Source organism: Oreochromis aureus, linkage group 6, assembly GCF_013358895.1.
Source record: "Oreochromis aureus strain Israel breed Guangdong linkage group 6, ZZ_aureus, whole genome shotgun sequence".
NCBI lineage: Eukaryota > Metazoa > Chordata > Actinopteri > Cichliformes > Cichlidae > Oreochromis > Oreochromis aureus.
Window position 1 is genome coordinate 19415351 of NC_052947.1, and position 25022 is coordinate 19440372.

At 39.3% G+C, this 25022-nt stretch overlaps 2 protein-coding genes across 3 annotated transcripts; one reads left to right on the forward strand and one right to left on the reverse strand.

Moving 5' to 3' along the window:
• Positions 1 to 555: 555 nt before the first annotated feature.
• On the forward strand, positions 556 to 2867 carry cdkn2a/b (cyclin-dependent kinase inhibitor 2A/B (p15, inhibits CDK4)). Its single transcript, XM_031752210.2, has 2 exons — positions 556 to 989; positions 1916 to 2867. Exons 1-2 carry the CDS (start codon positions 867 to 869, stop codon positions 2174 to 2176), a joined length of 384 nt encoding a protein of 127 aa, XP_031608070.1. The 5' UTR covers positions 556 to 866; the 3' UTR covers positions 2177 to 2867.
• Positions 2868 to 3586: 719 nt separating this feature from the next.
• Positions 3587 to 23890, reverse strand: LOC116330024 (methylthioadenosine phosphorylase). Of its 2 annotated transcripts, XM_039613449.1 has the most exons (9): positions 23779 to 23890; positions 21293 to 21379; positions 21080 to 21138; positions 20687 to 20854; positions 11826 to 11928; positions 9957 to 10196; positions 7854 to 7949; positions 5180 to 5302; positions 3587 to 4668 (listed from the first exon to the last, which is right to left on the reverse strand). In XM_039613449.1, the coding sequence occupies exons 1-9, from the start codon at positions 23875 to 23877 to the stop codon at positions 4630 to 4632; spliced, it is 1014 nt and encodes a 337-aa protein (XP_039469383.1). In that variant the 5' UTR covers positions 23878 to 23890; the 3' UTR covers positions 3587 to 4629. The 2 variants fall into 2 exon arrangements, with proteins under 2 accessions (XP_039469383.1, XP_031608054.2); XM_031752194.2 differs by lacking the exon at positions 7854 to 7949.
• Positions 23891 to 25022: the final 1132 nt, after the last annotated feature.

A 25022-nucleotide genomic window follows, 5' to 3' on the forward strand; every position in this document is an offset into this window, starting at 1 on the left:
TATTGATTGGATATATTCACAGCCAGCTAGATTGATTTGCTTCTTGACATTACCATATTATAAATGGTCACCCTGAAAAAGCAGTAATTATGCAAAATGTCCCAAATATCTTAAAGTCATTACTACTTTATGTTGTAACTTTACATGTAACTAGCAGCATAGTAGCAGTAATAAATTAACCTGCCCACTCTGTCACTAAATAGAAAATTAAAAAAGTACAATATTTTTACACTGAAATGCTGTGAAAATATAAAGCAGCAGAACACTTACATTTAGCTAACTCGTAGACAAAATTATAAATAGGCCTTCCTCAAGGAGATTCTACAGCACTACTTGATAAAATGCAGCCTATCTAGTTACTTTAATCCGCTGCGTTTTTTAATTAAATCACAAAAAACTCCCCAACAATTCTGTTTAGTCGAGGTTTGTCCCATTTGTCGGTAAAAGCTGATTTCCAGCATCCCCTCACAGTAAAAACATGGTTATGCACCCGGAGCAGGACGTGTTCTTTCAAACGAATTTTCTGAGGCGCATGCGCACAGTCGCACCACTGCAACGGCTCTGCAGTCACCAGCTAGACGGTGACGTCACTCAATTCAATCGCTAGGCAAGCCCGGACACACACCGGCAGGCGATGAGCGGCGTTGCTTGTCCGACCCAGGCAACCGGGGGACCAAAAAAAACTGCTGAGCCGGGGACGGTTGAAGACCACGACGTAGACCACACCAGCGAGGAGCCGGGACTATTCGACGGGGACCGTGTTGCGTTTAAGTGCCGTTTTTTGTTCCTCGTATAAGCATCACCGGGCTACCTGTCAGAGCAGCCTGACACGGAGCTTATCGCAGCAGGTTTTTATAGACGTGACAATGACTCTCCAGGATGAACTGACCACAGCCGCGACGAAGGGAAACACGGCAGCGGTGAAGGCTCTTCTGGACAGAGGAGCTCAAGTTAACGGGACGAACAGTTTTGGACGAACCGCTCTGCAGGTCAGTGCCGTCAGTAACAGCTCACTTTCTCCCACTTACACGGGTCTCATCAGGCGGGCTAACTCAAAGTTTCCAAATGGCAAACGCAGGCATAAATCCTTATTATTACTATTATTTTTACAACCGAGCTATTAGAGATTTATATTTATACATTTCATTAACAACAACAATAATAATAATAATCTTTAAAAAAGAAAGAAAGAAACGACGGGTCTGAAAGTGACGCGTTTTGTTGTGTTTATGGAAGTCGCGTATTTTTACTGAGAAAAAGCAACAATCCCGGATCCCTTTGGTTTATTGTAAAAGCTGTAACGGCATCAGGCTATAGTGAAATGAAACTATATTATTGTTTCTTGCCTTTGGATTGACCTAAAAAGTTAGGCTGCATTGCAATATATGTGGCACAAAAATACTTTAACAATATAAAGCATCATAGTATATTTTTACGCTTTCTTTATATATATATACACACACATATATATGTGTATATTTGAATTCATGGCCCACATGTTGCGCTGATCGGTAGTGAAATGCCGCTGTCCTTTCAGTTGTTGCACTACAACAACTACAATAATCCATTCTATCTACATTCTTTGGAGCTTTTTAAAAAACCTGTTGCGTCAGTCACAGCAGGCCTGTTTTGGTTTTGTGTAGAAGACTCGGGTTCAGGTAAAATGAAAGTCAACACTAAAGTCAGCTGCATGATAATAAATACTCGAATAAATAAACACACAGGGTTAAGTGTCTGTGCAAATGGTGCAAAACTAATTAACTGGCGCTGTACTTGTGCTTAATGTGCGCCTATATTAGTGAGTGACGGTGGGCCTACATGAAGTATTTGTGCTTCAGAGTAAAATAATCGGATTCATTTAAATCGGTTAATATGATTCCCGGTCATGTTTTTTGTTTTGGTTTTTTTTGTGTAGGTAATGATGATGGGGAGCACGTCGGTGGCTCAGCTGTTACTCGAGCATGGAGCGAATCCCAACGTGGGGGACTCAAGCACCGGGGCAAGCCCGCTGCACGACGCTGCTAGGACGGGCTTTGTGGACACCGTGCGCCTGTTAGTGCAGCACCACGCAGACCCGCAGGCCAGGGACAAGCTAAACCGTCTGCCTGTCGATTTAGCCAGACAGCACGGCCATGGAGATGTTGTTGATTTCCTGGAGAGTCTGCAAAATCCTTAACGCTGTGATGTCTATTTTTATTATTTTTTTAACTCCTTGCAGCCGGTTCTGAAGGTGGACTTTGCAGAGCAGGGGCCTAAAAAGGCCTTCAGCCGAAATTACACACTTGAAGTTTTGCTGTAAAATGTAATATTACTCTTTATTTATTCACTTTCGGTGTGTATCATTATTTTATTTCTAACGAAATCAGGGTTGTCGATGGGTCTATGTGTAAAAATGTAGGCCACAAATCGCAACATTTGTTAATTTAAGAATATGTTTTACTTGTTTTGTTTTATTTGGTTTTTTTTTCCAAGTGTTTATTTTCACTTTTTAAACATTTTTCCTTGTAAATATAATGTACAGTTTTACCCAAATATTATATTGTTTGCATATCAGATATTTAACTAAATAATACAAAAGATATTTTAGAAAGAAATTGCAAATTTTGCGAAGTTTGTGAACTTTTTTTTTTTTTTAATCCAGGATGCACACTACTGAGTCCTAATCTCATACCTGATACTGATATTCTGCACCTTGATGTAAACTGTAACACTGGTTTGTGAAGGCTGGACTGCTGTAGGATGCGTACTGGAGAATTAAAAACAAATGGAAAAATACATGAAAAACGTGACTCTGAACTCAGCAGTTTAATTATCCAAAAGGAGCTTTTGAATAAATTAAACTTTTCTTAAGTTGGGGTAGGATTAGACAAGTTTGTAACCGCTTCGTCCTGCTTCCTTTTCCAGCGTGTAAATTGACGGGTACGGAGTTGTCGGAGGCAGCCCGGTGTGCCTGTTCTTTGTTCACCTGCTTTACTTGTGTTGCTTATTTTAATTGCTCTATTTCGAACATAAAAATGAAAATAAAAATACAACCATGCGGTTTTTGATAGAGACTGCATACAGCGCATGGTAGGGATTATCATGCCAGTATTTGTCCAAATGTTTATTCAGTGAAGAACTGACACGGTCACTAAGCTCGCCTAAAGGTGCTTTAGTAGTGTTTTGGGTCAGAATTACTTTTATAGTGGTACACTACTAACTCCTCATTAAAAAATAAAAAAAAACAAATCTGAAAAGATAATAAAGAAAATAATAAAATGTATAAAGCTGTGTAGGTTCACCTATGATCAAAGGTGTATTCTACAACATACAGAAAGCCACTCCATAGTTCTAGTGTTTGCTTCATTTTTAAATTTTTATAAACGGTAACAATAGTAAACCCTTTCAAATAAGATTTAATTGATCCTGTGTCAGAAAAAAGTATCTTTAAGATTAAATCAGTGATTTCCAGCACACTCCTGTTTCAAGAGCAGGAAAAAAAAAAGACCCTCTAAATTGTTCCCCCTAGGATATGAACACGTGCCGCAAACCAACTGAGAAAATATTCACTGCAAGTCCAAGTAACTCAATTAAGCACAAACTCAACTCGGATTAGTCAAAATCTAACTTTTATTGAGACAAGTTATTCATACTACAGAAAACAGGCTGCTGAAGAAGAGGCTACTAAATATGCTGTGCAATGTACAGAGTAAATTCAAGTTAAGAAAATGTAAACAAGAAAAATCTCGAATGACTACAATATGATGCAACATGACAAAATTCCTAGCACATACAAAAATTCCCATTTCAATCCATGCTTGGGGGAAAAACCAAACTTTCAGTATAGCAAATAATTTGGGTGTTTCCCCACCACTATCACCGTCGGTACACGTTTACTGCCGATTTGACAGCTTTTCACTGACTTGGTTAAGTATTTGCAGGTACAGAGCAGCATGCCATTCAAAATGAGATGTTTCTCTAGTCATTAAACACACAGTCATGAAGTGCACATAAAAATGAAATTATACTGTAAAGACCACAAGAGTGGTCAGAATGAAGTAACATGTAGACGTTCAGTCATTCTCATGCGGACAATAGATTCAAGCTTGAAGAGTAGAAGCCTAAATGCAACTAAGGCAGTAATATAGTATTTATGTGCTAAACTTGCAAAGCTTTAAAAATCATCTTTGTATTACCAGAAACTAAGACACCAGTGGCTTACAACCAGCAAACACATACACAAATGTGTTTCGACCACAAATATAAATCCACAAAATACTGAATACTTCAAACCTTTTATTAGATTTTTTCATTAAATGTTTAGACTCAAACGTGGTAACTGTAACAAACATCCATTTCCTCAACTACAGCTAGAGTGGAAGGGCCCTCCCACCTAACACTGTATGAGAGGAAAACATGCTCCAGACATAAATGAGTGATCTCTGAATCAGAGGGAAGAGTCAACATAAAACACTGAACATCCACCTAAATAAAGACAGAAAAAAAAAAAAGTGGATTATTTCATGTGAGGCACTTTGTTGTGATTCACTGATGACGATTGGACGGGCAGGGTTGAGTTTGCGGTCGGTGTTTGACTCCGTGTGGGTGGTTGTCTGGTCTCTTTATCCTTTCTAGTAGTTTCCTCCGCGTTTAGTGCTTCGGTATCATTACAGAAGACTGAGCCATCGACTGGAACAAAGAAAATATGTTATTACCGAAGTGTGTCACTGACACAGTGCCAAGCAGCCTTTTCTACATTTAGGGAAAGTTGTTATCAACATTGTCTTTAGAAAGTCTACCTTTTTTATAAAAAGTTAGCACCGTCATTAAAGAAAACCAAGTTTTGAAGAGAAACTAAGAGGAATTTAAGGCACATTCGGTGCAATAACACTGGAATACCGAGTGTTTTTCAAAATTTTAATTAATACACGTTTATCATGGTGCAAGTACTGCAAGAGATCCAACATAGCACAATGTGTCCTATTGTCTGAGTGAGCCCCCCCTTTTAGAAAATTATCTTGTTAATAGGCTTTTTTCCCCCCAAAATAGCCATGCACCATCAGGTTTTGTTATTCTTTAAAAATACTGAGAGAAAAAAAAAAAGTGAGATCAAAGTTCACGATAACCAGATAGAAAGCAAACAGACCCTCTTTCACAACTTGCGAAATGGAAATGAATCATCATAAAGCTGACGGCTTACTTTCAATGTATTTATTGTCTGAGCCCAGTCCATCTGACTAATCTGGGGTATTGCTGTTAACAGGATACTGCTAGCCTTGTTTGCATTCTCCTTCATTGTCTTCAGTACATTGTCAACACAGACCTAGGACGAGAAGAAGAGAAAAATGTACAGCAGCCATTTAAGAGGAATCACTTGCAATGGTGCAAATTTCACTTCCTTTAAAATGTCACAGCCACGCATTTCGAAAATAACCATCTTGGTGTGTATTTTTATTTTGTCTACTCTGAGTGAAGTAAACACTCCTCTGTGAACAATTCATGAAAGCAGACCATGATGTAAAGAGAGGCACCATCTTGTAAAATCAGAGCGGTTATTATGAAAAGATTATGTATACACTTTAAAAGGACAACTGTGTGAACTCAGTTGCCAAGATGTAACGCACATAATGTGGCCTCATCTTTATTCAAGTCACAATTACACAAAAACGGCAATAATTTTACTTTTCATGCCTTTGGTGAACAAACTAGTTCAACATAATGGTGAATAAAATCCACTCAGCTGAAAAATGACACCACCCACTCCTCCCGTAAAAGGCCAGTGCAGTTAATGTAGATGTCTGCTTTTCTCAAGAAAGATACAGTTTCATATTCTACATGCAACAACACACAATTTCTTTTGCAGCTATGCATTACAGGTGTAATTTCTAACAATTTGAAAACAAAAACAGATGATCTTTAGTGTGAAAATGCTTTTTGCATTACTAAGGTGGTGTGTGGCTATAATTTACAAGATTATTGTGTGCAGTAGTCAGTCCCCCAATGTGGAACCGGTTTAGTGCATTTCCACAAAGGACTGGAAGTGATGCTAAAAAGCCGGCATCAGTAGGGCAACACAAAATTGCTGAGCTAAGAACCACCAAAACCAGAGCTGTGTGTGTGAGAAATTCACCAATGTCTGGCAAATGGAGCACATGCTTTTCTTCCCTGTAATGTTATCCTTTAAAAATAAATGAATAAAACCCTCAATCTGGCAACAAGGCACAACTGACTGCACCTTCACTGTGCTGGTGGAAAAAAGGTATGTGAATATTATCTTAATAGCACTGGTTTAGTAAAACCATACAAAAATAAATAAATAAATAAAATGTGGTGAGGAAAAAAAAGTTCCATTCAAAAGAAAAAAACAAAAAAACAAAAAAAAAACCTTCTAGAGGTAGTAAAAGAAAATCGATTTTCAAATTAGAAAACAGAATTATGTAAAACATTACTTGACATTATTTTTTTTTAAAAACTGACTCATTTACATGAAATATCACTTCACTTTATAAAAAAAAAAAAAAAAAAAAAAAAATTACAACATATTCATGTGCGAGTGCCACAGAAACATAAAGCTACTGGACAACATAGAGAGCAGTTGATTGTGAAAGTATCGGCTTAACCAAATCAGTCACGTCAGGACCTGTGAGTGAGCCACAGCAGTAGGTGGAAAAACAATATTTTGCTCTTTGCACCTGTACTGGGATTGCTGCGTACATTTTACAACAGTCACCTGTGCTCTGAAATTTAGTGACTCATTACATGGTTCAGTTTCGAGCCTACTGAACCATGTATACGACACTAGCAATCACTCTGCTCACGTGGCTAATGCAATACAATGGAGGAACTAAAAATCAAAACAGTGCAATAAGCAGTTATACTGCACAAATGTGGAGTTCTCATTCCCATATTTTTATTTTTTTTTTTATATATGCAGTGAAGTATTAGTCCATAATCCATCATTCTGAAATTCACTCAGCCACAACACCAGTGTACATTACAGTAAGTTGCACAACATTACTTCCATCCTGTGTACCTCCTGTAACCTTCATTAACCCTTCCCTTGAGTGCTTGTTTTTATGTCACACTCAATGATTAGGTTCATGTTTTTGTGGTATTTGTCAGGATGAAGACAGTGTAGCTGATGACTCAGTGTGACTCAACCTCCTCTGGCAGGGCTTCCACCGGAGGCTGGCAAACAAGGCGCCTGGTTGGAGAGGGACAAGGAGGGGGGAGGCCAGGAGGTAGTATCAAGCTGCGAGGGAGTGAAGAGAGGGGGCGGAAGGATGTGGCGAGCATTCTCTAACAGGAGGGGGAAGAGGTCAGCTGCAGGAACTCGGAAGTGGAGTTGTGAGTTGGGCTGGATCAGTTCTACATAAGCCAGCGCTCGCCCACACGCAGTACATCAACTGCATAATCCAGAGCGCCTGACAGAGGCCAGGTCACTCGGAAGCCATAAGAAGCCACAGATACTTTTGTCTACTTATGGAGCACAGATGTTAAAAACGTCTAACCCATCATTTATAGCGAGAGCGAACAATCTGGTTTAGAAACTCGTTGTGATACAGTAAACTTTAAAACTACAGCCACTACTTAAAATACACTGCTCAAAAAAATGAAAGCAAATTTATCAGATTTCAGTGTGGGGGAAAAAATAATACTGGACATCTATACTGATATGGACTGGGTAGTGAACGAAAGGATGCCACATAATTTGGAAATGAAAACCATCAACCTACAGAGAGCTGAATTCAAAGGCACCCTGAAGATCAAAGTGAATAAATGAAGCAGCGGACTAGTCCATTTTGCTGACATTTCATTACTGTAATTCACACTGGTACTCAGTTTGTTTGGCCCCCACGTGCTTGTACACATACCCAGCGATGCTGGACCATGCTCCTAATGGGACAATGGATGGTGACTAGGGGGATCTTCCAGATCAGGACCAGGGCACCACTTGGCTCATGAACAGTCTGAAATGAAACATAATGCCCAAGAGGTGTTCTATTAGATTTAGGTCAGGTGAACGTGGGGGGCCAGTCAATGGTATCAATTCCTACATCCTCCAGGAAGAGCGTAGGGTCTGACAGTGGGTCCAAGGATTTCACCCTGATGCCTAATGACAGCAAGGGTGACGTTGTCTAGCTAATCAGAGACATTCACACCAGTGTCCTGCTGGAGGTCACTTTGGAGCTCTGGCAGTGCTCGTCCTGTTCTTCCCTGCACAAATGAGCAGATACTGGTCCTGCTGATGGGTTTGACTTTCTACAGCCCTGTTCAGCTCTCCTCGAGTAACTGCCTGTCTCATCAAATCTCCTCCATACGCTTGAGATTGTGCTCGAAGACACAGCAAACCTTCTAGCAATAGCACGCATCAATGTGCCATCCTGGAGGAGTTGGCCCACCTGTGCAACCTCTTTAGGATCCAGATATCCAGGCCTCATGCTAGCCAAATGCAAAACTAGTGCAAAACAACAATCAGAAAAGATGAGGGAAAAAATGTCAGTGGCCTTCACCTGTAAAACCATTCCTGTTTTAGGAGTTGTCTCACTGTTGTCCCTCTAGTGCACCTGTTAATTTCATTAATGCCAAAGCAGCTGAAACCGATAAACAGTGCCCTCTGCTACTTAACTGGCCACATCAATTTTTTTACTTTAATCTTTAATTGAATCGAATGACTAAAATTAAATGGCTTAAAACTGACCCTTTAACTCTAATTAGAAAAAGGCAAGATTAATTTTGTTCCCAGAGGTGAACACAGCAGGCGTGCCAACATGTTTCTGTAAGAGACGCGTGTTTATTGCTTTGGCATCATAAACATATCAGACTTTGTTATCTCAGAGGTAATCTGGGAGGACTGGATATAATTGCACTACAATTATTTTACTGCGCAATTTGACGCAAGAAGTGGACGTGCGTTTATTGTGTTGCACAAAAGCAACTGAGGAAACCCGTGACCTGGCCAAGACTGCCCTCGCACGGCTTGCCAAGATGGCCTTTGAATGAGATTCTGAAGAGCACCCTAGAGTTAAAAGGTTGTCACTGCTTCTACCTGGTTGGCCAGCCAGCAGGAAAGTTCCCAGAGCTGATGTTGTGGTATAAGGCAGTTTTCTATTTGTTGGCAAATTTTGTCTTCCATTGTAAAGAAACAAAACCATGTCTGCACTGCGTAAAAAGATGCTTTGATAAACAATACTTTGCTTCCTAGTGTCTTCTTTGTTTTGTGTTTTGTTTTTTTAAATGTATCAACATAAGTCATCAGGGCATGTGCTGGATCAGGCTGAGTAGGGTGACTGTCGTTTAGGAGGGTTTGAAAGGTAAATTCCTAAACAGTCTGCTGCGCTTGTTGACATTTAGTCACAGTATTATGAATCTACATACTTTGAGGTGCGATTTCTGTGTCATTTTTTTAAGCTTTGGCATAGGAGAATGATATCCATATTCCTTAATCCCTAAAAAAATAAGTGTATTATTAAGAAATTAATGTTAAAAAGTGAATTTTTTTTTTTTTTTTTTTTTTTTAAAGCCAAAAAACAAACTGAGAACTTCACCTGCAAACTCTGCTGATCACAGCTTAGTAAAGATAAAGTAGGGAAGCCAGTTTGAGGATCACAGAGCAAACAAATGATGATTAGGCTGCAAATACATTATATGATAAATGCAACCTAATGCCATTAGCTTCATGCTGCCCTTTTCTTTAAAGTTGTGCAATTATCTTCAGGTCTAATATCAAAAAGCTTACACTTATAAAATCAGATATATTCATTCAGCTCTTAAATAACGCTATCTAAATGTCTTATAAAATTAAAATGTTTAGGTTGGTGTTTGTTGTGCAGTGGGCCAGGGAAGCGGCACGATGCGCCGTTAACTGACCCACTTTAACAAGGCATCACCCACTGCCACTGACTCACAAGACAAATAAAAGCTCAAAACATCAAAGTAATAAAAACGACAGTTAGGACCTCTGGCCCGCCACTCACTGCTTCCTCGTGCTCCTTCCAACAGTCGTAGTCTGTTGCCATGGCAATGCTGGCATAGCACAAGCCAGCCTCCTTGGCGAGGACCACCTCTGGCACGGTGGTCATATTGATGACGTCAGCACCCCACTGGCGGAACATCAGGCTCTCTGCCCGCGAAGAAAACCGAGGCCCCTCGATAGTCAGCATGGTCCCTCGCACATGACATTTGACCCCCAGACTCCGCGCCACCTCCACCAAAACCTGCAGGGAATATCACTATCATTCTGGAATAAATCACTACCCGCTAGGCTGGGTTGCAACTGCTTATCTGTATGCCATTTCAGTCTACTGCAGATAAGCAGATATTCATTCTAAACACAGACGCTACCCCCATGAAAACACAGTCTCTGAGGGCCCATTATTTTTCTTGACCAGGAGAAGTTTTTCATGTCAATATTGGAAACTTACAGACAATTATGGTTTTATTCAACCTCGTGCATTCTGTGGCCCGAAAAAATAGTAGGTAACCAGCAATCAGACAGTAAAGCCTTTCCATCAGCACACAGCAGCAGATATTCCACGTTAGTCGAGGTTCCCATTTCTGGAAATGATGCGGGGTTAATATTTGTTAGAATGGATACGTTGGTTCAGTCGAGGGTGCTGCCACAGCAGAGCCCGCAGAGGACAGAACACACAACTCACCACCAAATTACCTGTATTACTTTCCCATCCAACAGGACATCGCTTAGACTTGGTGCTAGAGAGCTGGCAGGTTAAAGACCATTTAATGTCCAGTTTGACTGCATCGGATATTTGTGCTCTCATATGCACCTCAGTCATGTAACGTCTAGAAAAGCATCACAAAAAACCTCCTTTATGTTGTCAGACAAAAAGAGCTACAGTGATCTGCATTTAATGCTATCAATACTTACATTGAATAAAAATAATCACTTTAGGAGAATTTAGTATACAGTGGTCCCTCCTTTATCGCGATTCTAAAAATAACCTGCGATAGGTGAAATCCGTGAAGTAGCCAACTTTATTTTTTTACAATTATTATAAATATTTTAAGGCTGTAAAACCCCTCACTACACACTTTATACACTTTTCCCCAGACAGGGATGAACATTCTCACATTTTCTCTCTTGTTTAAACACTCAAAGTTCAAACCTTCGTAGAAAAATAAGTCAAGTATTATCAAATGAAACCAAAGATCAGACCCTGTTTTCAGGTCCAGAACATGGGACTAGAGGAGCTGCCAGAGAATTCAACATTAATGAATCAATGGTATGGAAGTGGAGGAAGCAAGAAGAATGAGTTGAGTAAAGTTTGACTTATCTGACTGTTTTGTTTTGCTTAATGCGCCTTATAATCCGGTGTGCCTTATGGTCCGAAAATTACGGTAACTTCTACCTTCGTTTAGCATGTCCAGAAGGCCAACTTTTTGTGCGATGGTTAGCATCTTCCTCTACCACCTGTAGCACCCACAGGTGGTAGCACCTGTGGGTGCTACCACAGGTGCCTTTTGACGGTGCAAAACGTTTCGTCGATATTGTTGTGTTTGTTGGGGAGAAAACTTACAAACATACAGTACAGCACTTCAGAGTCTCACTGCTAGTGATTGAAGATTTATGTAAATTTGACAAGCTGAACGCTTTCTGTACTGTACAGGAGACACGGCATGAAGGAGATTGATTGATGGTCGACAGCTGATCAGGACGCAGAACACCATGCACTGTTTAAAATAAATAAATAAAAAAATATCCGCGAAACAGCGAGGCTGCAAAAGGTGAACCGCGTTATAGCAAGGGACCACTGTACAGAGCAAAATTACATGTCAGTTACAAAATAACAAGTTGACATGGGACGCGTTTAGATTTATAGACTTACCTCTCTAGTTTTGTTGCAGAAAGGCTCAGCCATGGGGACGTGACAAACGCCTGGGGGACTGGTGGGCTGACCATCATAGAGTGTTTGAGACCTCTTGGTTGTCCTACCAAACAGAAAAAAAAGCAGATTGGGTTTCCATGACAAAAATATAAAAACACCTAAATACGTAAGATTAATAACTTTATTTGTTTCTTTTTAATTAGTTTATCTGACCTAAAGTTGAGAAAAAGTGTGAAAAGATATGAGGAGTAACTGCAGAAATACTGGGAATGGCCATCAAAGTCATTCTATATAACACGTCGACATGAACAAGGTCCTCAAAGATAAATCATTCATTTCATAATCACGACTATTTGGCTGATAGAAATCTGCTAATTTTTGTGGCATGACCAGTTTCACAGCACCCAGGACTATAAACATCAACAGAATGGAAGAAGCCAGGTCTCAAGCTTCGCTATAACAACCGACCTAAAGTTTTCCCTTCTGCTGAGTCAGTGCTGTTGCAAGAGGCAAAGTGCCAGTCTGTGTCCCCATGGTTCTTTATGGCAATAGGTCAGGAGTGCACAAAAGGCTGATTCACTTATCCAAGTGACCTGAAAACATCAGGATTTCTGTGCTCCATGTAGCCTCTTAGCTTCTTTTGTATAAAGTGAATTCTGTGTGGGTGCAGTTTGGACAAAGCCATTTTCTTCACTGTAGAAGAAATTTACTTTATATTACTGATTTACCAAAGTAGCCACTGTTTGCCTTCATGGCCGCTTTGCACTTTTCTTGTACAGCTTGCCAGAAGTGACTTGGTGCACATTCACATGATTTCCTTTTTAACTGTATTCAAAAGCATTAGCTGCATCATGCTGAGGTTCTATACCAAACAGACCCATCTGACTACTTTAGTAATCCAAAAGGTGAAAGATTATGTAAGTGGAAGAAATGTGATGATACATTGATGGTGGCTTCAAGCAGTGGTCCTGCATTATACAGCAATACTCTTGCAATGAAAGATATGGACCAAACAACCAATCAAAAGGTATGCAGCATGAATGACGTGCTCGTCAATGGGACACCAGCACTTGTTTTTAAAATAAGGAGGGGAATTCCAGCCATGCATCAAATCTGATGATTCACGTATCAGCACACACTCCACATTACGCCCTACTCACATTTATCACATCCATGACTCAATGTGCTTTGCACCTTAAGAGAAATCTCATACTTGAAAAACAGATCATGAAATGGAAGACAGAGTTGCCTCGGCTGCAGATCATTAGTTTTGTTTTCAACATGCATGACTAGAGCTAATGTCAGTGCTTCCCGAGATTTAAGTAGACGCATCAATTGTTTAGAGAAAGCTGTGTGACTGTTTTAACTGTTACACGGAATAATAAGGAAAGACATGTTTGGGACAAGGAACACCAAACCACCATCAGCTTTGAAGAATGAGAAAAAACAAAAAAAAACAAAACCATTTATGCCTTCTAATACTCATTTTTTTAAACTCTGTGCATAAATCCAGATGTGTCATTTAATAGTTGTAATGTCTTTTTATATACAGCTGACTCATGGCACAGCTTATTTTTCCTTTCTTTTCTTGGGGATTACCAAATCCTAAAATAATTATCTTAGACATCCAAAATATGAATGCCTCTGTCAGAAATCTTTTAAGCTGATGCCCAACCCCATCTCTTACTCATAACCCTGGCAGTGGAAGAATAAAAATCAGTGTTTGAAAAGAGCTCCAGAAATCTGTGTCTCTGCTTAAAGCCATTAAACAATGATGTGCGGGATAAACAAGGAGCTGAGTACAATGCATCAAGTTATCATGGTCTGGTCTTTCATTACCATTTTGCACTTCACAATTGCCGTTGTAGAAAATGGCTCACACACCCTGTAATTATCGGAACAGTATAATCACTTCAAAACTATACAAAGAATGTTGTTTGATCTCTTTTGTGGGTTCATCCCCAGGTTCAAACCAAAGTCCCTACTTGAGTCACAGTTTGAAGAGTGATAACAATCAGGTTCCAAAGCAATTTAACCAGTTCCCCTGCACATGAATATTTCCTGTACAAAAAAATCTGAAGTATAAGAATCCGAGAGGATGAAGGGTGTCGGGGCTCCCAATCAAACAGGGTGAGGAGCTCAGTCCTTTGGGATAGTTCTGAGTAATGGGCCCCGAACCCATCAAAAGGAACCAGTTGAGACAGTTCAGGAATATGACTAGGATGTTCCCTGGACACCTCCTAGGTGAGGAGGGTCCAGGGTACAGCCAGGAACAACTGAATAGATTCCATCTCTTTATTAGCTTAGAAATGGCCAAATGTCCGATGGATAGAGATGGATGAGGTGGCCAGACGGAGACAGGTCTGGACATTATTGCTTAGACTGACCCTGCAACCCAGACTCATAAGTGGCCAAAGAAGAACAAAAAAACAAATAAAGCAGTAAAGAGTAATTTTAACTTCTTCAGTCATGACACCGATCTTGTAGCCCATTGTTAGGTAATGGTGCTAATTTTGGCCATAATGCAACGGTATTGTTCATGTGGCTGGGAAAACCTGCAGTTAGTTGAAACCAAAAAAAAGTTGCTTGGATGAGTGATGAAACACTTATCCTGCTGAAAACACTGAATCTACATGAACTACATAAACGTTTTTTCCTGGATTATTGAGTGTGCATAAAACAATATAAGACGAGCTGCATCCAAAAGCAAAAGAATTTCTTGCAAAGGTTAAACTTAGAACCTGACGGTCTGTCGATGCATTTTAAAAGTACAATTTAGCACAGTGTTAGCCATGATTAGAATCTGACAAAGTAAGCTCTTATGGTGACCATGTGGTTTGCACACAACAAATAAGCAGAGGTGGTGGCATGAAATAAAGCCTTCAGCAGCACAGCATGCTGTCACATGCTGTGGGACAAGTCTGTGCATGTCCCAACAAGCAACTTCCTCATTTCCGATAAACAGATCTTGTTTGTTCTTGATACTAGTAGTTTATCGACTTCAACAAAACAGGCAAACCCACATGCGAACTCACTCATGTTGAAATTCATAATAGAACACACTGACATAAATTAGGGAAGGCAGACTACAACTTATCTCAATTCAGCCAGATGCATGCCAACTCATGAGTCATAAGGAATCCTTTTTACACCTCTCAATGCACATATTGTGCCATTTAATAAAATCTCTGTCGTCAGCTAACTGAGAGAACAACACTCCCACAAGGTCGTGCTCTTGGTACGCTACAGCAGAAGTATATGCGTGTATGCCTTGAGGTCAGAAACTGCTGACAAGCCATTTTTTCCCTCCATGAAACAGAAAGAAATTATCAAGGATTACCAGCAAGTGTGTTTAAGCAAGAATTCAGTCGCGTGCTACAGTTTTAACCACAGCCATACAATACCAGCGATCACTTGCAAGCCATAACCTTTTATCTACCCCCCCTCCCCCCCCGGTTTGTTTTGTCATATATCATCATATCTCAATGCGCGTTTTCCCTCTGCTCTTTCCCTTCACCTTCCAAAAAAATATTGTAGAACATGGCAGCCCCTTTCTCCCCACCGTCACTAAGTGCTTCCTAACCAGAGGCTGTTTTCTCTCTCTCAAGTAGGATTTTTTCCATACAATACAAAATAATGAGCATTAAAGATGAAGCTGTGAATTCTTGTGGATTTTGAGGGATAAAACAATACTAGACTCAGTTTTTTTGCCATAAGATATCTAGTCTGTTTTAGAAAGTGGTTTGACACTAAATATCAAAGTGCATATATGAGTGTATTCATCTGCATATGTTTACATCTATAAAATCACCAAAATACTGGATCTTTATTAGTTTATTACTTGGAGATTATTTCTTTTAGTCAAGTATTTTCAGTGCAAGGACAGAGACACTTAAAAAGAGTCATCCTTAGGTCAACAAGGTTACTCTTTGAGTCACACTTTGACTCTGTGGACAAGAAGGAAACTGACAGGTTATAAAACCAATTCAACCTGTTCCCTTGAATATTCACTGCACATACCAGTCTGTCTTTAAAAAGCCAACGATCAGTGTTCAGTCACTTGTCCTGTTGCTAACTGTTGCACGGATACTAAACGTTCCTTTCAGTCTGTATATGGAAGAACTACCATCCCAAAACCGGATTGTACACAATTGTACATGATTGTACATTTGCTGCACACAGTGTATTTTTATAGCAACTGCGTGTTAAAATATTTTAACAAGCTAACTAATCATACTATATTATCCTTCTCTTACTAAATCTTATCAAACAGATAAGAGGTAATCACTCTGAACCTTGACATGTTTTTAAATTGAAAGTATTTATTAGCTGATTAGGACTTCAAAATTTACCAGTCCAGTAGTATTTTTTCCAGCTGTTACCTCTTACAACTAAATGTAAGTTGATCCCTGGTATTCACAGGGGTTCGGGACCACCATAGCTGAAGTCTGAATACTAGTAGTAGTATTAGTAGTAGTAGTAGTAGTAGTAGTAGTAGTAGTAGTATAATAATACATGGCTTACAACTATGTGTGAACACTCATGTGAATAAAATGAAAATAATTAGCAAATATTTTAGATATGCTTTGTAAAAAAAGTTTGGATTTTTTGTTTTTTAAAATGGGGAATAGGTGAATATTTTCCACAAATAATTTGGAGTTACATTCCACAAAAACGATCTGCTAACAGGTGAATACTGAATCAGAAATAGGCGGGGGTCGACTGTATATGGTATGATTCCATCTAAATTCTAGTGCCATCATCACATCAATTATTTCATACTTGTAGCTCCACTAGATGAAAATGGAGACTGCTTTTTATCTGCTCACTGCCAATTTTATGAATCATGCAACTAGAGGACAATGAGGTTTTCTTCCTCTACCTCCCACACGCTTTGTTAACTGAGGATGAATTAACTGAAGAACTATCACTTTTGGAGCCAAGGCCCATTCACACGGCAGGATGCAGCATCTGCTGTGCTAACCGCTAGCTGGAGCAAATTGCCCAAAACTTGTGTTGTACTTGCTGTTGCACTCCGCCAATTTTTTTGCGCCCACTCCACATGTACTAGATGCACTTCCCTGTCATTTTAAACCCTGCATCTCCCATTCATGAAGAAGAAAGCTTTGGCACTATCCCTACTGAGTCACTCTACAACACTGCTTTCCTCCCAAGCTCCCTATATACATGTAAACTTGTGTCATAAAGTTTGTATCTCTGATACGCTCAGAATGTTTTTGTTCATTGTGGGTCTGAACTTAGAGCGGTTGTGGATTTAATGCCTAATCCAGCCCTAACTATATTCTTTATCAAAAAACAAAGGTTTTAGGGCTAATCTTTAAAAGGTAGAGAGGAAATCCATTTCCTGAATCCAAACTAGGAGCTGGTTCCCCAGAAGAGAGGCCTGAAGGAGGATAAGAAAGAAGTTGTAGTTTTTGATAGTCACACCCCGCTGGAACAACTAACTGATGCCTTAGGTCCCCTTGGTAGCCATCTCTCGCTCACTGTTAGGAACCTTGGTGTTTTCCTGGACAGCTCTTTCAAACTCGAGAAACAGATCTCCTCTGTCATAAAAAACAGTTTCTACCAGCTGCGTGAGATATCTAAGGCAAAGCCATACCTCCCTTCGTAGGACCCTGAAAAGCTTATTCACGTTCTTATCACTTCCAAATTAGACTACTGTAATTCCCTGTACTCGGGCCTCCCATCTTCCTCTATTCACCGGCTCCAGTTAGTTTAAAACGCAGCTGCGCCTCTCTTAACTGGTACTAGAAATTATGCCCACATCACACCAGTTTTAGCCAACCATTGGCTCCCTGTTGAACATCATATCAATTTCAAAATTCTCTTGCTTACCTTTAAAATTTAAAACAATTTGGCTTCCAGCTATCTACGCGAACGCCTCCATTTGTACATCCCTAATAAGGCACTTAGATCTTCCAATCAAATGCTCCTGATGCAACCGAGGTCTCGTCTGAAGTCCAGAGGTGATCGGGCCTTTGCTGTTGTAGCTCCCAGACTCTGGAATAACCTCCCTCCTTATATTCGTTCCTCCGAGTCCATCCAGTCTTTTAAATTGCGTCTTAAAACTTATTATTTTAGTCTGGCTTTTGATTCATACTAGTTTTGATTCAAACTAGTATGTTATTTCGTGGCTAGTTATGTCCCCCCCCCCCATATTGTTCATATTGTTTCCTGCCCTCCTTTTAACTGTTACTTTTTATTCTGTCTTATGCTATTGCTCTGACCGACTGTGAGGCACTTTGGTCAACTTTGTTGTATTATTATGTGCTATAGAAATAAATTTTGATTTGATTTTGATTTGAAGCTCTGCCTCCCATTCTACTTTTAGAAACTCTTGGAACCACAAGTAAACCTGCAGTCTGAGAGCAAAGTGCTCTGCTGGGGTAAAACAGTACTACAAGGTCTTTAAGATAAGATGGGGCCTGATTATTCAAGAGTTTGTTTGTGGGGAGAAGGACTTTAAATTTGATTCTGGATTTAACAGGATGCCACTGAAGAAAAGCCAATATGGGAGAAATATGGTCTCCCTTTCTAGTCCCCGTTAATACTCATTCTGCAGCATTTCTGATCAACTGAAGGCTTTACAGAGAGTTTTTAGGACAACATGATAATACTGAGTAATAATAGTAATATGGCCGAGTACAATTACCTGAGTTTTACCTGTATTTAGATTTAGGAAATTAGAGGTCTTCCAGGGCTTCACATCTCTTAGACATTTCTGCAGTTTAACTAATTGGTGGGTGTCACCTGGCTTCATGGATAGATGAAGCTGGGTTATCATATGCATAAATGAGACTGGTGCCTGAAATATCTGATACTATAAGACTGCACATTTGTGCTTATCATGAACATCAGTGAACTCAAACAGGAAATGTCTTTAATGACCGTTATTAGTTTTGTTTAGACAGTGATGGGGACAGTCACAAACAGTCCATTTGAGAAGCTCCCCAGGTGCTTGTCACTGGTCTGCAGCACTACGAGGACAGCTTCCTATGGTAGACTTTAATGCTCACTATTGGAAAATTGTAACATTTTGTGCTGTAGGTGGCCACAGCTTAGTGTGGAGACTAGAGACCAAGCCCAAACAGCCAACGTCATTAATATGTCGTTAGTCATGATTAAACAAATATGAACTCTTTATTTATTTTAATGTAATCAACTGTCTCTTGGTCAGAAGTTTTAAAATTTTACTATCAAAAGAGCGATTTTTGACAAAACAACCCTCAGCATGGAGCTGCAAAACATGTGTGCCTTAGAAGGCTGTATACTCATAAGTATAGGTTATTAATAGTAAATAATTAAAATCTTTCCAACATGCTTGCTGTAGTTGCATTTTCATTACAGAGATCCAATGTTTTTGTAGCATCAATGTAATTACAGAACTATTTTTTCTATTTTTTCTTAGTTTTTTAAATTATAAACGGTGTTGTGAGGCAGGAGAAAAATATTTTTAGGGTTAGGCTAATTACCACCATGATGCCTATTTATGTGTGCAAATAAATCAAATTTGAAGTAGTCTACTTTAATAAAAAAAAAAAGCAAAGTGGTCCAATTGCTTTAAAAATGGTAAATAAATACATAAAAGATTTTGAAAAAGACCAGTTTTAAAGGCATCAGTACGAGCACTTGTAAATTCATTAGTTTCCTCAGTGACTTACTTTTGAATTTGGAAGCCATAGCAAGCATGAGTCAATTAAAGCAGTGATACATAGAAATAAAAATATTTAAATATGACGATTGTTCATTTCCATCTTCATCCAGTTTTTGCCAAAGCAACAGGGAAATGGGCAAAAGACTCAATAGTTGCTACAGAGCCACAGGCTTGAGAACCCTGAACGGGATACCGTGGATGTGGCTGAAATATAGCATGTTATGTATTTAATTTTGTTTGAGCTGCAAGCTCGAAATTGAAGAAAAACAAATTCAAACACCACTCTCACCATGCTCTAATGTGAACATTATAATGAAGACTTGATTGTAAGACTTGTGACAGACTAGACTAATATTTAACTAGGCTTATCCAGTAACCTGGCAAATGTGTTAATGTGAATAAACATGGTATTCTGCAACAGAATTCAGCAAGCATGAAGTTAATTTAATAATTAGAAAACCTGATCACAGGGATTACCAGTAACAGTAATCCTTGCGATATGTGGGAGAATGCACAACTGACTCACAGGATAACCACTAATAATGACTTCTGACAGAGTCAGTCTAGATATAGGAACAAAAATAAACGTGTAGCAGAAACTGGTCTGTCTATATACTCAAAAAGACAAACCTGTTCTGCTAGTTTAATTCAATCAGTACACAGAAACGATGAATGCGCTGTCACACCATATTAATCCTTTAGACTTCCTTCTTGAGTTATCGCATTCACAAGATTTTCAGAAAACTTCACATCAAACCTGGAGCTGGATGTCGAGGTCACGAGGATTCAAACTCATCTGAGAGTTTTAGTAGATACATCTAGCCACGCAAGAATGCAAGTGTTGGGTTAAGAGTTTAATCTACATGTTTGATCAAATGTCCTGAGTGTGGTGCAGAGCTCCTTTATCATATTTGAATAGTAGAAGTCTTTGTTTATTTTAGAAAAAAACCCAAAAAACAAATATCAAAACTATTTTTTTGGCCATCCCTGTATTGAACTGTTGATCAGCTTCACACTCTTTACAGGAGGTGTTCCTAGGAATTATCACCAAGTTTTTACTCCACCTACAAAAAGACTGACACCGCCTACATTTAATGCTCTACTTTTCCTGAAAGAACACCTAGTTTCATCATGTGTCAGAAAACGTATGTCTGAATCTTAACTTACTAATGGACTCACTACTAACCTGTCAATGAACTGATCTATGATGACGATATCTCCTGGCTGGATCTCTTCCCGGAGAGAGCCACAGGCAGTGGTAACCAGCAGATGTGTACAGCCTTCTTCTCTCAGGGCCCAAATGTTGGCTCGGTAGTTCACATTAGATGGCATTATGGTGTGTTGTCTCCCATGCCTACGAATAGCAAAATTCAACATTTAATGCGTTTAAGAAAGATAAAAAAAAAAAGTATATAAATTGTGTGTGTCTGTAAACACATGATTTAATATGCACTTCACTATTACATGAAATAACTAGGACATGCAAATAATACAGTTGTCCACTAGATGGCGCAAATGGAAAGGAAATTTTCACAATTACAAAAACAAACAAACAAACAAACATAAAAAAAACCATTACCTTGCTAGGAGAACACAGTCCACATTTTTTATTTTCCCCAATATCAGGGCATCTGATGGCTGTTTAAACAAGGACCAGGATAGTTTATATATATACACAAACTTCATTGTCAAGGCAATACAATATTTCACAATTAAAAAAGGGCATAACCCAAATAGAGTCTAATATTTATACTACTTCACCTGGAGAACGAATTCACAAGATACAACTAACCTTCCCATATGGTGTTTCAACATAGCGCTCAGTTCTTCCCTCCAAGATATCTGGATCATCAAGACCTGAACCCCCGATTATTCCAATCTGAAAGATATGAGAAGAGTTCACTATAATTCTGTATTCTATAGAATGAATCTCTTGAAACATGTCTTTTAAGACTTTTAAAAATAAAATAAAAAAATACTACACAAAACGGCCAATTACATATTTACTATCATACATACAAAGAATGGAAGTACAGATGATATATTGGACAAAGGATGTTGAAAGGAAGACCCCAGAGAAGGTTTATGGATGTAGTAAAAGAATGAAGCAAAAGAAAGAGGGAGCTGCCAACAATAGTGACAAATTTGCCATTTATTAAATGATTTAATTTATACTCAACCTTTCACTATATTTTAATAGGGAAAAAACAACATCCAACAGCTTATTTCGTGGCTCATTTATGATTATTTTGTCTAGAAAATGTTTACATGTAAATAAGTGAAAACATTTTTTTTAAAACGCCAGTAACTACATAGTCCAAAACACTCATAGGGTTGAAACAACATCCCTCAAACAGTTTCAACCAAAAACTGAATATACGCTTCATGACTGCTGAGCATGCACCAGTACACTGTCTGAACTAGTGCAGCATCTCCTGCAGCATCAATATTAATGTTGCATATTTGGTGGCTTCACATTTATGATGTGAACCTCCTGTTCCACCTATTGGATTGAGATCAGGTGACTGTGGAGGCTTTTTGAGTTCTCAACGTCATGTTCATGAAACCAGTTTGAGACTATTTGAGCTTCGTGATGTAAGCAGCCATCAGAAGATGGGTACACTCTGGTCATAAAGGGATAGACATGGTCATTAACAATCCATAGTTTTAGGTCATCGTGGCAGTAAGGACGGACCCGACCACATATTCGCTCTTAAACACACTTTTATTCCGGTTGTCGTTTTCTTTCACACATGGCCGCAGCTTTCCAGCTGTGTCCTACACACAAGAACAACAACCAACTCCTCAGGTCCCGGCACGTTTAACAGGGGAGGTGTAATGAGCTGATCGAGCTCAGGTGTGTCTGCCTCCCCCGCAGCCGCGCCATAAACCATGTACGCGATTCACTGCCCTATTGGGCAAAAATTACTTCATTGTGACAACCAATAGTAGGGAGGGGGGGGGAGGTGATACATGTTTCGAGTCAAAACTGCTTGGATCATCTATGCATGGATGAAAAAAAACAAAGATATAAAGAGAAAGTCCATATTTAACAAATCTAGTTAAATCCCTGAAAGTGGTGATGTCTCTTCCAAAGCTCCAGTTCAGTGACATCTACTTGCACCTTGTAGAGAATTTGATTGCCTTACGCTGCTGCCAAGATCAATGCTTTCAAAGTATGGACAGCTACACACATCTCGATGGGTGTGTCTCAGTAGCACTAATTTAACATGAAAACTATAGATACTCATGTAAAAAGTGGTGTTTAAACAATGCTCAGTTAGTACTAAGCAGGCCAAAGTGTGCCAAGAAACTCTCACATTACACCGCCAGCAGCAGCCTGAATCCATGCTTTTATGTTGTTTACACCACATTCTCATCCTATCATCTGACTGCTGGAGCAAAAATCAATACGCAGACCAGGCAACGGTTCTCCAGTTCTCTATGGTTCATTTTGGTGAGCTTGCATTTGAGCAACTGACGCTTTTCCATCAGCTCGAAGTAGATTGGTCTTTCTCCTCTGACCTGTAGCATTAACAAGGCACTTTGTCCCAGAGAAATACTGCTCACTGGATAATTTCTCTTTCTCAGACCACTCTCTATAAACTGTGCAGGAAAATCCCAGTAGACCAATCTGTGTGGCACCAACAACCATGTCACGTTCAAAGTCACTGAAATCCCCTCTCTTCCATATTCTGGTGCTCAAAACATCGATCTGCATCCCTATACGCATGGACTTGCTGCCATGTGATTGCTAACTAGACATTTGCGTTAATGAGCAGTTGAAAAGCTGCTTGCATAAACACAGCAATCCATTTTATTCCCCACTTCATCTTTCTGATAAGACGTATAGTTATGCAATTTTAACATGTAATTACTTCTGTTATTGAGCTTTTATGACCTGCACAGTTGTCATTTTTTGATAGCCTGCTGACAGCTGTTAACAGTACAGCAGCCGCGTGCACCTACTCTGGCCACGTGCCATGCTAACTGTACCTGATATAATCACTCTTTAGCTTCTTTTAACAGAACGACACTTTAACAGAAATCAGTTCGTTAATTTTAGCTTGTATTATCAAGGCAGGGGGCGTACTTTACAGACTTGTAAAGCTTTGCTAACACGGTGCTAACAGTTAAGGGCTTCTACCTGGCATACTTAACGGCGCCCCAGCCTTTAAGTTACATTTCTCATGGATGTTTCGCCTCTGTCAGCGCGTTCAAACACACAGCATTCAATCACTAAAACTTCTAAAATGATATTAAAGAAAATGTTAATACCTTAATAGGTGCAGCGGACGCCATAGCGACAGTTTTTTTGCTGTTAACAGAAGAGCTGGGCAAATTCAGGCTTTTAACATCCGAAAGGAAGCGGGACATCAAATTACTCTTCCTGTTTTGTTTTGTTTTTTCAAAATAAAAGCAAAGCAACGTTTGATTACTTTTATGTATAAAATATCCCTATTATAGTAATGTTTGGTCTGTTCGTGCTGTTTATATATTTAAATGCACAATTAGAAAGAAAACAATTAATGAATTAATCTTGTGATTGTATACAGCAAAACAATTTACATCTTTATATGACCTCGTCAACGGTCCAGTGCAAAATTAAAGGAACAAGTCAGGTATATAATGAAAAATTGGTGTGCAAGATTTTGTTCACTGAGTATACAACCATTTAGTAAAAGTTGATTTCCTCACTTCACTTTCATTTTGGTTTCATGTTTACATATGTTATGGTTACCTGAATTAGGAAAAATAAGAATTAAGAGAGTGTAGCAGCCAGGTATTGCTAAGCAGACGCAGTTGATTAACTGATCATCAGCAAGTGCGAGTGCCTCAATTTTTTGATAGTTTGCTGGTCTGGACCATTTAGGTGTATGTTAAAAAAAATCCCAGTCTTCATAGGAGTGAAGGTCAAAGCCTACCCCCAAGTTCAGAATGTGCAGTGCTCAGAGAGATTATTTAAAAAAATTATCAGCTACATCTCAGACGCTACAGGCCTTAACTGCCATGTTAAAAGTTAAAGTTCGTGACAGTAATATTAGAAAAAGGATGAACAAGTATGGTTTGTTTGGAAGGGTTACCAGGAAAAGGCTTCTTCTCTCTAAAAAAAACATTTTAGCATAGTTTAAGTTTGCAATTTTAAAAAACACAACACAACTTCTGGAACAATGTTCTTTGGACAGTTAAGACCAAAGTGGAGATGTCTGACCATAATAATGTACAGCAACCTGTTTAGTGAACTCAAACACGGCATATCAGCACAAACACCTCATACCAAGTGTCAGTGGGGTGGTGTAGGGGGGTAATGATTTGGGCTTGTTCTGCAGCCACAGGACCTGGGCGCCTTGTAGTCATTGAGTTGACCATGAACTCCTCTGCATACCAAAGTATTCTCAAGTCAAATGTGACCCCATCTGTCCAACAGTTAAAGCCTGAAATTTTGTTGTGAAGCATGCCAGTGAGACCAGCAGCAAATCTACAACAGAATGGCTGTGGCAGAACACTAAGACAGCAGTGTA

What these genes read in the sequence shown, in the direction of transcription:
- cdkn2a/b (XM_031752210.2), top strand. Translation starts at nt 867, where the DNA reads ATGACTCTCCAGGATGAACTGACCACAGCCGCGACGAAGGGAAACACG. An exon ending in TTGGACGAACCGCTCTGCAG is followed by an intron (nt 990 to 1,915) that starts GTCAGTGCCGTC and finishes TTTTTTGTGTAG; the next exon opens with GTAATGATGATGGGGAGCAC.
- LOC116330024 (XM_039613449.1), bottom strand. Translation starts at nt 23,877, where the DNA reads ATGTCCCGCTTCCTTTCGGATGTTAAAAGCCTGAATTTGCCCAGCTCT. An exon ending in GACTGTGTTCTCCTAGCAAG is followed by an intron (nt 20,855 to 21,079) that starts GTAATGGTTTTT and finishes TGCTATTCGTAG; the next exon opens with GCATGGGAGACAACACACCA. An exon ending in ATAGATCAGTTCATTGACAG is followed by an intron (nt 11,929 to 20,686) that starts GTTAGTAGTGAG and finishes TCTGTTTGGTAG; the next exon opens with GACAACCAAGAGGTCTCAAA.